The following is a 15,129-nucleotide window of genomic DNA, read 5'->3' on the forward strand; positions in this document are numbered from 1 at the left end:
TGTTTTATAAACTTAATGCATTTTGAAATAAGATAAAAATTAAATGCGACGACATTTTATTAAATCTATGGTTTTCAATGAAGACGATTCACCATCATATTGATCTATCACCCTATTTTCTTACTTGAGTATTTAGAAAAAAAAAATTCGTTCCTAATTACATGATGATAGAACTCTCATTTTCATTTCTCGATCATTTTGGTATGACAAAAATTGTATATTGTTAAATTTTTAAATTATTAATGCTTTTCTACAGCAAAGCCTATTTCTTTAGTTTTTCATAAAATCTTGTCAAAAATTTACTGGGGATTTTCGGGATCAATTTTAAAGGGTGATACGGTCAAAATTTGGTCAATATAAATTTGACGTATTTCTTTCAATTTTGCATTTAAAAAACCTGAACACCCCTCATTTTGAAGGTGTGTGTGTGTGTAGAATGTTGCTCCTATTTTGATTTTGGAATTCACTCTTCAGTTGTCAAAATGCCGTCCAAGCAAGAAGAGCAGCGTATCAAAATTTTGCTCGCGCATCGCGAAAATCCGAGCTACTCGCACGCAAAGCTGGCAAAATCGCTAAAAGTTGCCAAATCAACCGTTACAAATGTAATTAAAGTGTTTGGGGAACGTTTGTCGACAGCCAGGAAGTCTGGATCGGGGGAAAATTGAAAACCGGAAGCCGCTGAGACGACAAAGAGAGTTGCCGGTAGTTTCAAGCGAAACCCTAACCTCTCTCTCCGAGATGCCGCAAATAAACTGGGTGTATCGTCTACAACCGTGCATGGAGCCAAAAAACGAGCCGGACTATCGACTTCCAAGAAGGTAGTGACACCAAATCGCGCTGATAAACAAAATACGACGGCCAAAGCGCGATCCCGGAGGCTGTACACGACGATGCTGACGAAGTTTGACTGCGTGGTAATGGGCGACGAAACCTACGTCAAAGCCGACTACAAGCAGCTTCCGGGACAGGAGTTTTATACGGCAAAAGGAAGGGGCAAGGTAGCAGATATTTTCAAGCACATAAAACTGTCAAAGTTCGCAAAGAAATATCTGGTTTGGCAAGCCATCTGTACCTGTGGCTTGAAAAGCAGCATTTTCATAGCTTCCGGGACGGTAAAAAGGCCATGGAGTGGTACGCCGCCAACAACGTGCAGGTGGTTCCCAAAGACAAGAACCCTCCCAACACGCCAGAGCTCCGCCCAATTGAGAAATACTGGGCTATTGTCAAGCGGAACCTAAAGAAGACCAAAAAAACTGCTAAGGACGAGCAGCAGTTCAAGGCAAACTGGCTTTCTGCGGCGAAGAAGGTGGACAAGGTGGCTGTACAAAATCTGATGGCAGGTGTCAAGCGTGAGGCCCGGCAATTCGGATTTGGAAAAGCGAAAGCCTAACTGAATATTTTTCCTGAATTTTATACTAATTGAACTTGAAAAAGAAATTTAATCTGATTTTTTAAATAAACGATTTCACCGATTTACACGCGTTTTCCCTTGACCAAATTTTGACCGTATCACCCTTTAGACCGGTCTCCCGATTTTACTTCTTCTTATAGAAATCGCAGTTTTTATCCAATTTACCTGAAATTGGAAATTTATAGGTATTTTAGGAACATAAAGAGGTGTGCCACAAATGGTGAGTATCGGTCCATGTTTTGGTATAGCCCCCATATAGACCGATATCCCGATTTTACTTCTTGGGCTTCTAGAATCCGAAGTTTTTATCCAATTTGCCTGAAATTGGAAATCTAGAGGTATTTTCGGGCCATAAAGAGGTGTGCCGAAAACGGCGAGTATCGGTCCATATTTTAGTATAGCCCCCATAAGAACGATCTCCCGATTTAACTCATTGGGTTTCTAGAAACCGTAGTTTTTATCCGATTAGCCTGAAATTGTAAATATTCTGGTATTTTAGGCTCACAAAAACGTGTATCGGATTAAGTTTTTATCGGTCCATTTGGTAATGCCTCCATATAGACCGACTTCACTTCTTGAGGGTATAGAAGGCGCACTGATCATGAAAATTGCTTGAAACGCAATGTAAAATTTCCAGATTTTACTTCTCGGGTGAAAATCTCCAGATTTAAGATTTCAAATCAAGACGTTATTTTATAATTTTATAATACAAGAGATGTTAATGATTCCTCTAAAACTGAAACAAAAATGGTTCTTATAAATCCAGAATCTGATATAGTCCTCATAGGTGAAATCTTTAAATTTATCTTCGGGAAGTGTCCTCAAGCCCTCCTGAAATTTCAAAGGAAACCCAAATATTTGGTTCATGATGGTGGGTATTTAAGATTCGGCTCGGCCGAACTTACTGCTGTATATACTTGTTACAAATTCACATAGGTAAAATTGTCTATATATTCTGAGTAACATTCAATTGACCTTATAAAATTAAAAATGACCTACAATGGGATTCCTCATATTGGAATATTGTCTAAATATATATTAATGTACCACAATTTATGTATGCATATATGTACTGTTATATGTCTGACCTCAGACTTATACAATATAGGAATGTTTTCATTTGTTGTCCGCTCATTTATTTTTTTTTTCTATTTGAAGTCAACCAGATTTAATTACTTGTGACTTGAATTCCAAGAATTACGTGAATTGTTGCTTAATAGAGAATACTAATAATAATGCTCATTGAATGGGATTCCCTAGAGAGATTCTGAGAATTTGTTCCCAGCATATTTCTCTGTGTTTTTTTTGTTGTTTTTGTTTTTCCTAAAACTCACTGTAGAGAAAAGAACAGTTCATTTGAGTATTGTATCAGCTACTAAATAGCTAAAGAATTCACAACCGACATAAAATTAACTAAATGAGTTGTGTGAGCCATCATAATCTTTTGTTAGACCATAGATATCATTAGCATATCTGCTAAATGAAGTTCAAGATAAAAAATTCCTTTATATCTTATGAAATATTGCTACTTTGAAATGTTGGCTATTTTGTTTAGCAAACAATCATCTCCCTCTACACGGATGAAAAAGGCTGTTTTTCATATGTTTGGCTATAAACATTATATGTTTGGAACACAAATTTTTAAACACAATATTTTTGAGTGCAAGCATATAATGTTCATAAACTAGCATAACATGTTTGGGACATATATGTTAATATGTTAGAACATATTATGTTTGGGACATAAAATGTTTGTAAATATAAAATGTTTGGATGCAAACATATATTAATTTAGAAATAGCCTATAAACATATATGTGTTTAGTAGCTTGGAGCGCTATTTAAAAGGGAGCGATATTGAATTATGTTGGTGGTTGTTGCTTGTTATTACAAAATTAACATTTTATTTTTCCTTGGGCAATTGATCAGCTACTTTTTTGATCCTTACAAACTGTGTGGTCCGCTGTTCGAATCCCCGTCCGGCAAAAGGTAAAATTAAAATAAAAAAAATCATACAATTGAATAATTTCTTCTACAATGTTTGTATTACAGAAAAAGGTGCTAAGAACTAAAAAATCTCGTGGAAGTGAGAAAGATGTGGGGGAATATACAATTGGGCAGAAACAAAATTTTGAGCATTCAGGTCGAAAACCTATGTTGTTAGCACCTATATTACCTGTTTATTTTCATAATTCATTATGATTGTAAATATATAAATAAATAAATAAAATTTTGAGCACAATATTGTTTGGGAGAATTTTTTTTAAGCATATAATATTTTTGGGTGCAAAATGCTTCCAAACATATTATATGTTCACATAATAACATATTGTTTTTTGGAAGACAACATTATTGAATTTGGATGCAAAAATACAAAATGTTTGGAAATTGACTACCCAAACATATATTGTTTAGACCAATATGCTTTCAAACATATTATATATTGGAAGAGATCAAACATATAAATGTTTGGGCAATAGCCAAAAATGTATATGCTTGAAGCAAAATATGTTTGGGAGTATATGTTACAGAAGCGATTTTTTGTGAGCGTGTAGATATGTGAAAAAAACACAAAAACTTTTTTTGTGTTGTTTTCTTGCTTATTATTTTTTCTCATATGTCCCACCATAGAAATACTTAATGATTAATCATCCAATGACCATGTAAGAAGAAAGAGAATAATCACAGCAGAGGTGAAGTGACATACGGGCCATGTTTTCACAATGACCAAAATTGTCCACCATTTATTGAGATTTATATGCTTGATTTCATCTGAGATGACATGAAGCGTGCTAAACTGGTTCATGCTTTAACACATCTTAACAAATCTACCAATAAAAAGAGGGAGAGGGTTTGGCTTTCCTTTTATGGATTTTGCTGAGAAAAGTAAGACATTTTAATCGAAAGATTTTATAAGCTAAAATAATTTCAATGAATTACAAACACTGCCATATGTTAGTGGATATTTACAATTTTTATTGAAATGAAATGTTGAATATTTTTAAAATTAAAAAAAAATCGTCTAATTCGATTTACAGAATTTATTATATTTAATGTATAGCTGTACAACACAACAAATAGTTAAAGTACTGGATTTTCATCTATACTCAATGAAGGAAAATAAAGTATAATTTTAATAATTTTGATTTACAGAAATAATCTTTAAATTCATTGACATTTTGAACTTTTGGATTGAATATAAAAAGCTCAATATATAGATTAAGACTTAGCCCCATGTTTCCATATTCGGAATCGCAAGAATTTATGTATCTTATTACTAAAAAATTGAGATACTCTCCGACTTAAATCCAATATTAATTTGATCTACTCATTAAAGATAACTATATTGCCAAATTTACACTCAAAAAAAGTTTACTTGGATCGTAAGATTTTGACCTTCCCTTAAGGATTTTGGTATTGATTCCGAACCAAAGACATTTTTACGGACCTCCCTGGCTTTAAATTAAGATCAAATAAATTAAAATTGGACACAGATATCATTCATCATTAGTTTAAACTTTTTTTGAAATTACGGAAACATTTTTATTTTATATTTTAAAATAACATCTGACATTAATTTGTACATAAATAGCTTTGTTAATATATCCCAAAAAGAGAATGAAAGTTCGGCAAATTAGATGTATTTACTAATTTTAATTTTATGAATTAAATGGATACATTTAAAGGCAAATAGTTCCCTAAAAAATTACTTTATTCAAAGAAGCCGAATCTTTGGCTTGGAATCAATACCAAAATACTTATGGGAAGGTCAAAATCTTTGAATTCAAATAAACTGCTTTTTTTGAGTGTAGATGAAGTTCTCTTGCAATCCGAACTAAGTGGATACAAACAATGAGAGGTCCTAGGAGAATCTCTAGAAATAGGGACAATCCTCCTGCAATGTCTAAGCGAGCAATAGGAAAACTACTGGAACACTTGAGACCCTTTCTACGTCCAGTCAAAGGTGAGAACGTACATTTCCTAACAATTTAAATGAAATCATTTTAAAATCAAATTCTAAGTATTTCAAATCAACAGCATCCTTTAGCAAATCAGATGAATACATTCTCAAATCAAGTAAAACCTTTTCCAAAGTAGGAATCTTTTTCAAAAAATGTACAAGACTTCTTCATACGAAACTTTTTCTTAAGTATTGCCAAATTTTTTCATAAAAAGTATAAAATGGCACAATACATTTAGTGTTTCAATCTGTCAACTGACTGCTCTATTGTAAAGCTTGATGTTTTTGAGATTGCATGTACTCAGAACGTCTTGGAGTCACGGTTCATACTCGATCCAAAATTAATCTACCAAAATGGGAAGACATTTTTACCAAGAAACTACCAAAAGAAAATTATTTTGTAATGTTTGATCACATTGTGGTTATTAAGAAAAAACATGTTTCTTCAAAAGAAATGTTTTGTTATTTTATTATGAAAGTTTATTTATTATTTTTTGCTCATCCCTTGAATTGTAAATGTATCGTAGTTTTAAATTAATTTGTTAGTTTGCACCAACAAGAGAAATTTACTACTTCTACAAGAGGCAGAAAAATTGAGACTTTGATAGTATGGCCTAAAAAAATTGCAATTTTATTTCTATATATCATTTTGTCAAAATTTTATTTCAATAGAAAGTTTTGTCAAAAATATTATTTCTATAGAAGTTTTGATAAAAATGTTATTTCTATAGAAAATTTGGTCAAAATTTTATTTCTATAAAACGTTTGTCAAAGAAAATTCCTATAGAAAAATGTATCAAAAGAAAATTTCTAACGAAAATTTTGTTACAATTTTATTTCCATAAAAATTTTTGTCAAAATCTTATTTCTGTTGAAAATTTCGTCAAAATTTTATTTCTATAGAAAATGTTGTCAACATTTTATTTCTATAGAAAGTTTGGTCAAAATTTTATTTTATTTCTATGGAAAATTTTGTCAAAATTTTATTTCTATCGAAAATTTGGTCCAAATTTTATTTCGATAGAAAATGTGGTCAACATTTTATTTCTATAGAAGATTTTGTCAATATTTTATTTCTATACAAATGTTGTCCAAATCTTATTTCTGTAGAAAATTTAGTCAACATTTTATTGCTATAGAAGATTTTGTCAATATTTTATTTCTATAGAAAATTTTGGCACAACTTTATTTCTAAAGAAAATTTTGTCGAAATTTTATTTCTATCGAAAATTTGGTCAAAATTTTATTTCGATAGAAAATGTGGTCAACAGTTTATTTCTATAGAAACTTTTGTCAAAATTTCTATAAAAAAATTTGTCAAAGTTCCTTTTCTATAGAAATTTTGGTCAAAATTTTATTTCTATAGAAAATTTTGTCAAAATTTAATATCTAAAGAAAATTTATAAAAATTTTATTTCTATAGAAAATGTTGTTAAAATTTAAATTCGATAGATTTTTTTTTTTAGTTTGTTAAAATTTTTTTGATACAATTTTTATAAAAATAAGATTTTGTCAAAATTTTCTATAGAAATACAATTGGTAAAAAGAAAATGTCTATAGAAAATGTTATTTCTATAAAAAATTGTATTAAAATATTATTTCTATAAAAATTGTGTCAAAATCTTACTTCTATAGAAATTTTGTTAAAATTTTATTTTTATAGAAAATTTTGTTAAAATTTTATTTCTATCGAAAATTTGGACAACATTTTATTTCGATAGAAAATGTGGTCAACATTTTATTTCTATAGAAAATTTTGTCAAAATTTCTACAAAAAAATTTGTCAAGGTTCCTTTTCTATAGAAATTTTGGTGAAAATTTTTTTCTATAGAAAATGTTGTTAAAATTTAATTTCTAAAGAAATTTTATAAAAATTTTATTTCTATAGAAAATGTTGTTAAAATTTAAATTCGATAGAAAATTTTGTTAAAATTTTATTTCTATAGATAATTTTGTCAAAATTATCTATAGAAATAAAATTAATCAAAAAAGTTTGTCAAAATTTTATTTCTATAAAAATGTTTATCAAAATCTTCTTTCTATAAAAATTGTGTCAAAATTTTATTTTTATAGAAAATTTTGTTAAAATTTAAATTCAATAGAAAATTTTGTCAAAATTTTATTTCTATAGAAAATTTTGTCAAAATTTTATTTCCATAAAAAATTGTGTCAACATTTTATTTCTGCAGAAAATTTGTCAAAATTCTATTTCTATAGTAAATTTTGTCAAAATTTTATTTCTATAGAAAATGTTGTTAAAATTTAAATTCGAAAGAAAATTTTGTTAAATTTTTTTTTGACACAATTTTTATAGAAATAAGATTTTGACAAAATTTTCTGTAGAAATAAACTTAGTCAAAAATATCAATAAAAAATTTTATCAAAATCTTATTTCTATAAAAATTGTGTCGAAATCTTACTTTTATAGAAATTTTGTTAAAATTTTATTTTTATAGAAAATTTTGTCAAAATTTAATTTCTAAAGAAATTTTATAAACATTTTATTTCTATAGAAAATGTTGTCAAAATTATCTATAGAAATAAAATTAATCAAAAAATTTTGTCAAAATTTTATTTCTATAAAAATGTTTATCATAATCTTCTTTCTATAAAAATTGTGTCAAAATCTTACTTTTATAGAAATTTTGTTAAAATTTTATTTTTATAGAAAATGTTGTTAAAATTTTATTTATAACTATATAAAATTTTGTCAAAATTGTATTTCTAGAGCCAATGTGTGAAGTACCTCATATTCTACAATATCAATTTTTAGGTCGAATCACTTAACTATATGGACAAAACGACTTCATTGAAAGGTTTATCATCTTTAGGACAAGGGAGCCACCGTGGTGCAATGGTTAGCATTGCATACACAAGGTCGTGGGTTCGATTCTTGCTTCGACCGAACAGCAAAAAGTTTTTTAGCGGTGTATTATTCCACCTCAGTAATGCTGGTGACATTTCTGAGAGTTTGAAAGTGGTTTCACTGCAACGTGGAACGCCGTTCGGACTCGGCTATAAAAAGGAGGTCCCTTGTCTTAACAGGGAATCGGGCAGCACTCAGTGATAAGAGAAAAGTTCACCAATGTGGTATCACAATGGACTGAATAGTCTAAGTGAGTCTGATACATCAGGTTGCCACCTAACCTCACCTAATCTAATCTAGAGCAAGGCTAAGCAAAATTCAGATTTGTATATTAAGGACATGAAATCTTATATTTTGAATTACTTATTTTTATTCTCGTACGTAAAAAAATTAAAATAAGAGTTTAACGTTGTTCGACACATGAAGAATCGGTTCAGAATGCATGTTTTGGAGGTACCTCAATCAGAGTGACATATGCAAAAGTTTATGGGAATATTTTGAAAAGCAATAAAACTATAATGTCGATAATTAATATTTGTTTTTGTTCTCTAATCCCGAATTATAAAATACAACCTTCGTATTTACTAAATGTACGAAATTCTTCCCAGCAAAAAAAGAGCTTCCAAAAAAGTAGTTTGGAATCTGTGATCCGGAAGTAGTCAAACTTGGATCATCTCCAATGAATTTTCCATGGGCTTGTTATAGGACGGAAGTACTCCCTTTTTGGATCCTTTGCATTGCTTTAGAAGTTGTGCCTGGAAGTTAATTTGAATGTAGAAATTTAAAAAGCGACAAACAAAATTTCAACCAATTTCACTTTTTTTCATCCATATGTTTTATTACACTATTATTTTCCTATTATCTAATTTTTACAATTTGAAAAACTTTTTCGCTTCGACCAGGGATTGAACCTGGGTTTGCTGGCACCATAACAGAACGCCTTAGCACACTCAGCCACAAACGCCATTGAACATAAAGCGTCGAAAGGTCAATTCAAATGTTTGTGATATGATCGTAATACGACACCAAGGAATAACATTCTAATTGCTTCTCGAGATGTTCTTTATTAGTATGAACGAAAAAATAAGAAACGCAGGTTCAAATCTCACCAGCGGAAATTTTTTTATTAAATATTTTTCTAAAAAAATATTTTTTTAAGGTATACATCGTTTTTATTTTTTATTTTCGGCATATATTTTCGTATAAATATATTTTTTCTATTAAAAATCAACAAAAAAATTAAAAATTCTCGTAATTTGCAAAACCTTCTCAAAAGAACTTCCATGGAAGCGAAAAAGTCAAACGGCACAGGTTCAAATCCCAGCAGGGATGAAATTTATTTTTTTTTATTATTATTTTTTTACTTTTTTATTAATTTTCTATTTTTTTATTAGTTTTCTATTATTTTGAAAAATTTAATTGTCCAAAATTTGCACTTAATATAGCCTGATTGCGTTCTTTCTAATACTTGTCCACAAGGACTGCATCGGAAGTAGAAAAAAATCATTGGGGGATCCCAAGATGCGCTTTAGAAGAAATCTTTGTGTACTTGTCCAAAAGGACTGCTTCGGAAGTGGGAAAAAAATCACTGGGGGATCCCACGATGCTCTTTAGAAGAAATGTTTGTGGACTTGTCCAAAAGGACTGCATCGGCAGTTGGTAAAACTCGATGGGGGATTCTGGGATGGGCTTTAAAAGAAATGTTTGTGGAACAACTTCCAATTTTTTTTGCTGGGTTTTTATAAAACTTTTCTTTTAATAAAAATGAAAATTTTCTTTGGTTGTAAAACAACGACATATTTTGTTCGTTTAACGAATATTATCTTACTTTATGCTTTTACCTTTTACCTTTTTCAAAAGAACCCTACTTACTTTGTGATATTCAAACTTCTTGATGCTTGATTTTCACTTCACATCGTCAACTAAAAGTTTTAGCTTTAACTTTGTGCACAAACCTCTTAGATACCTTTAAAAGCCATATACTTTGCAAGGACATGCAAATTCGATTACAAAATCCCAAATGAAAAATTTAATAAAATCCTAAACCACGACACGGACGAAGAGACTAAACGTTTTGAATCCTCAACAAATTCCCTATAATCACTTTATGAAAAACTCCAAATATGGCAAATATCCAAAACAAATACACCTACACATGTGTGGTACACTCAAGGGAATGAAATGAAGATATTATCCTTTTTGACAACATTTCCAAATACAAATCGTTTCAAAAGCTTACGGAGCAAATCTACACATGATATTGGACTTATGACTATGAATATTGTATTGAATCGTTTACTTATAGACACTGATTCTCACATACACACCACCACACATACAAATGCAATATTGTCTTTACAAAGGCAAGGATATTTCGCCCTATTTGGTTTATTATGCCCGAAGGAAAATTGACACCTGGGAAAATGGGTTATTAATATTTTCGTTATTTTTTCGTGTTTGGTTAATATATTCGAAAAAAAGTTATAGAACATAAAAGAACACCTACTACTATTCAGGTATGGCATAGGTTTCCGTATAGTTGCTGTTCGATGTCGTGTTGTGCCATAAATTCCTTGGCTTATACTTTTCGATAAATCATTGTAAATGGGATTTTTATGATTGTAGTCTATCATGGACTTGTGAAATACTATGGAATTCTCTTCACTGCAATCATATTGCGATTGATCTCGTAGTTTACGTTGTTCCTGCAATTTTTTCTGTTCTTGCAAATATTTGGCACAATACGTTTCGGGAATTTGTAATAATTTACAAGCTTTACGCGGCACCGGTAATGTGGACATTAAATCCTCAATGGTATCACAAGGTATTATCAGATCCATGTCGTAGGTGGATTTGTTGGTTTTTAAATATTTATCACTGGCAAATGGTGTTGAGGGTAAATCGATGGGATCCAATTCATCATCGGATTCCTCTTTGGTAGTAGTGAATTTTTCGTAATGTCTTTCGCGATTATGAACGGCCACATTGAATTTAAATGGCGAATGCACTAGACCCGGATGATTTAGTTTCACTTTCAATTTTCTTATTGAATCTCGCATTGATCGCGATCGATGTAAGTTTGAACCATGAGGTATGGAATTACGCGAACTATCCTTGGCATTGCTTGTTACTAGTTTGACATATGAATTACGATTGGATTTACGACGTTCCATTTCGATGAGTTTAAATTGCTTTCGAAGTTTTATGCCAAGGGGTTTGTTTTCTTAACTTCTCTCTTCGAGATGACATTCCACAATTTCACAGGCTGTAAATGTAAACCATCCACAAAAGGGGTTAGTTAATTTACATAAATTTGACTAGGATTAATGTTTTCTCCTTGAGCTCATCTTTAAGATGTTTTGTGAAAACTTTAATAGCGGGGGGTTTGATGGTTTGGTTTTCTTCTAAATTTCTGGGATTTTTTCACATATTTCATTTTCACTTAAATATTTTGTATCTTTTTCTATTGTATTGGTCTTTCACTCGTTTTTTTTTTCTTTAGAGAGGAAAATAAAACCCGTAGTCATTACTCGTAAGGTAACAAAATTCAACTGATTTCCAGTATTAAACGTGATTGTTTACTTTCCACCCCATGAATATAAAAGGCAGGATGTTTAATGATGACTGGTGTGCGAGTTGAAGTCTGAAGCCTGCTGGCCTTTGCATTCTGGCAAACACACCACACACACACATACATACTCACTCTCAATAAACGTCTGCCCTAGCAGAGATTATCCTAACCTACCCCTCAGAGTGATCAATATTCATGTTTTCTCCTTCTCTCACTCACGCTCTCTCCTCTCTCAATATAAATTTATTGGTCTTTTGGAAGAGACCGGTCGGCACGTACAGTGCCTACATCTGCAATGTAGTGAGACAAGATTTTCGAATTAGAAACGACCATTTGAGGACCTTTTTACGGCCATTTTCATGTATCTCCGTTAGACTTTAACTCCCAGTTAACAGAAAATAAAATCGGAATATCTTCTCCCTGCTTAACTTTAACTGAAAATTTTTTTTAGCCGTTAAGTTCCTAACTGGTATATGGGATATATAGACATGATGACATTAATGTCCATAGTACGGTTTAAAAGTTCGTTAGCTAACGTAGCACTAACGGAGCTTCCTGAAAATGGGGGTTAAGGAAATAACAAACTAAATTTAATAACATTTTATTAGAGAATATAAAAATGAGTATTTAGTTAAAGAGGAAACCATAATGGACCCTCTTTGTGTGGTATGATAAATTATATTGAAGAAAAAGTACTAAAAATGTATTAAAAATATACTTTTACATAATACATAATAACAATTTTAAAGAAAAATATATTTAAGTCTAGAACGATTTGGCAAATTTTGTTTAGATTTTCTAAACCTTATTTTGTCAAAATTTTATTTCTATAGAAAATGTTGTCAAAATATTATTTCTATAGAAAATGTTGTCAAAATTTTATTTCTATAGAAAAATTTGTCAAATTTTTATTTCTATAGTAATTTTTGTCAAAATTTTATTGCTATTGACAATTTTAACAAAATGTTATTTCTATAGAAAATTTCGTTAAAATTCTATTAATATAGAAAATTTTCTCCAAATTTTATTTCTATAGTAAATTGTAATTCTATAGAAAATTTTGTTGAAATCTTAATTCTATAGAAAGTTATGTCAAAATTTTATTCCAATTTACAATTTTTACCAAAATTTTATTTCTATAGCAAATTTTGCCAAAATTTTATTTCTATAGAAAATTTTACAAAAATTTTATGTCTATAGAAAATTTTACCAAAATATTATTTCTATGGAAAAATTTGTCAAAATGGTATTTCTATAGAAAATTTTACCAAAATGTTAATTCTATAGAAAATTTTGTCAAAATGATATTTCTATAGACAATTTTACCAACATGTTATTTCTATAGAACATTTTGTCAAAATTTTATTTCTATAGAAAATGTCAAATTTTTATTTCTATAGAAAATGTAGTCAAAATTTTATTTCTACAGAAAATTTTGTTAAAATTTTAGTTCTATAGAAAATTTTGTCAAAATTTTATTTCTATAGAAAATTTTGTTGAACTTTTATTTCTATAGAAAATTTTGTCAACATTTAATTCCAATTTAAATTTTTTACCAAAATATTATTTCTATAGAAAATTTTACCAAAATTTTATTTCTATAGAAAATTTTACCAAAATTTTATTTCTATAGAAAATTTTACCAACATTTTATTTCTACAGAAAATTTTACCAAAATTTTATTTCTATAGAAAATTTTACCAAAATGTTGTTTCTATAGAAAATTTTGTCAAAATTGTATTTCCAAAGAAAATTTTTACAAAACGTTATTTCTATAGAAAACTTTTTTAAAAATTTTGTTTCCATCGAAAATTTTGTCAACATTTTATTTCTACAGAAAAATTATCAAAATTTTATTTCCATAGTAAATTTTGTCAAAATTTTATTTCTATAGAAAATTTTGTCCAATTTTTATTCTATTTCCTATATTTTTATTCTATTTGTCAAAAATTTATTTCTACAGGAAAAATTTTATTCTTATAGGAAATTTTGTGAAAATTTTATTTCTATTGAAAATTTTGTCAAAAGTTATTTCAATAGAAAATTTATGAAGATGTAATAACAAATTTAAAGAAAAGTATACGTATATTTGAATCTAGACCGATTTGGACAATTTTGTTTAGATTTTCTAAAAAATCTTATTTTGTCAAAATTGTATTTCTATAGAAAATTTTGTCGAAATTTTATTTCTGCAGAAAATGTTGTCAAAATTGTATTTTTATAGAAAATTTTGTTAAAATGTTAGTTCTATAGAAAATTTTGTCAAAATGGTATTTCTATAGAAAATTTTGTCAAATTTTTATTTCTATAGTAATTTTTGTCAAAATTTTATTTCTATTGACAATTAAAAAAAAAAATGTTATTTCTATAGAACATTTTGTCAAAATTTTATTTCTATAGAAAATGTAGTCAAAATTTTATTTGTATAGAAAATGTTGTCAAAATTTTATTTCTACAGAAAATTTTGTTAAAATTTTAGTTCTATAGAAAATTTTGTCACAATTTTAGTTCTATAGAAAATTTTGTCAAAATGTTATTTCTACAGAAAATGTCAACATTTTATTCCAATTTACAATTTTTACCAAAATTTTATTTTGATAGCAAATTTTACCACAATTTTATTTCTACAGAAAATTTTACAAAAATTTTATGTCTATAGAAAATTTTACCAAAATATTATTTCTATGGAAAATTTTACCAAAATGTTATTTCTATAGAAAACTTTTTCAAAAATTTTATTTCCATAGAAAATTTTGTCAAAATTTTATTTCTATAGAAAATTTTATTAAAATGTTATCTCCATAGAAAAGTATGTCAACATTTTATTTCTGCAGAAAATTGTCAAAATTTTATTTCTATAGTAAATTTTGTCTAAATTTTATTTCTATAGAAAATTTTGTCCAATTTTTATTCTATCTCCTATATTTTTATTCTATTTGTCAAAAATTTTTTTCTACAGGAAAAATTTTATTCATATAGAAAATTTTGTGAAAATTTTATTTCTATTGAAAATTTTGTCAAAAGTTATTTCAATAGCAAATTTATGAAGATGTAATAACAAATTTAAAGAAAAGTATACGTATATTTGAATCTAGACCGAAATTGTCAAAATTTTGTTTAGATTTTCTAAAAAAATCTTATTTTGTCAAAATTGTTTTTCTATAGAAAATGTTATCGAAATTTTATTTCTGCAGAAAATGTTGTCAAAATTGTATTTTTATAGTAAATTTTGTTAAAATGTTAGTTCTATAGAAAATTTTGTCAAAATGTTATTTCTATAGAAAATTTTGTCAAATTTTTATTTCTATAGTAATTTTTGTA

The 15,129-nt window shown here is 28.4% G+C and overlaps 2 protein-coding genes across 2 annotated transcripts in view; both read right to left on the bottom strand.

Annotated features, from left to right (window-relative positions):
• wake (ankyrin repeat and fibronectin type III domain containing protein wide awake) overlaps nt 1-15,129 on the bottom strand; it is a 138,732-nt gene that overhangs the window by 46,689 nt on the left and 76,914 nt on the right. The window lies entirely within an intron of this gene.
• On the bottom strand, nt 4,055-11,653 carry LOC142219870 (uncharacterized). The gene is made up of 2 exons (XM_075288641.1): nt 10,744-11,653; nt 4,055-4,182 (listed from the first exon to the last, which is right to left on the bottom strand). The coding sequence occupies exons 1-2, from the start codon at nt 11,408-11,410 to the stop codon at nt 4,055-4,057; spliced, it is 795 nt and encodes a 264-aa protein (XP_075144756.1). The 5' UTR covers nt 11,411-11,653.

This window comes from Haematobia irritans, chromosome 1, assembly GCF_050003625.1.
Source record: "Haematobia irritans isolate KBUSLIRL chromosome 1, ASM5000362v1, whole genome shotgun sequence".
Lineage (NCBI taxonomy): Eukaryota > Metazoa > Arthropoda > Insecta > Diptera > Muscidae > Haematobia > Haematobia irritans.

What these genes read in the sequence shown, in the direction of transcription:
- LOC142219870 (XM_075288641.1), bottom strand. Translation starts at nt 11,410, where the DNA reads ATGGAACGTCGTAAATCCAATCGTAATTCATATGTCAAACTAGTAACA. An exon ending in TATGCCATACCTGAATAGTA is followed by an intron (nt 4,183 to 10,743) that starts GTAGGTGTTCTT and finishes ATGTCATCTCAG; the next exon opens with ATGAAATCAAGCATATAAAT.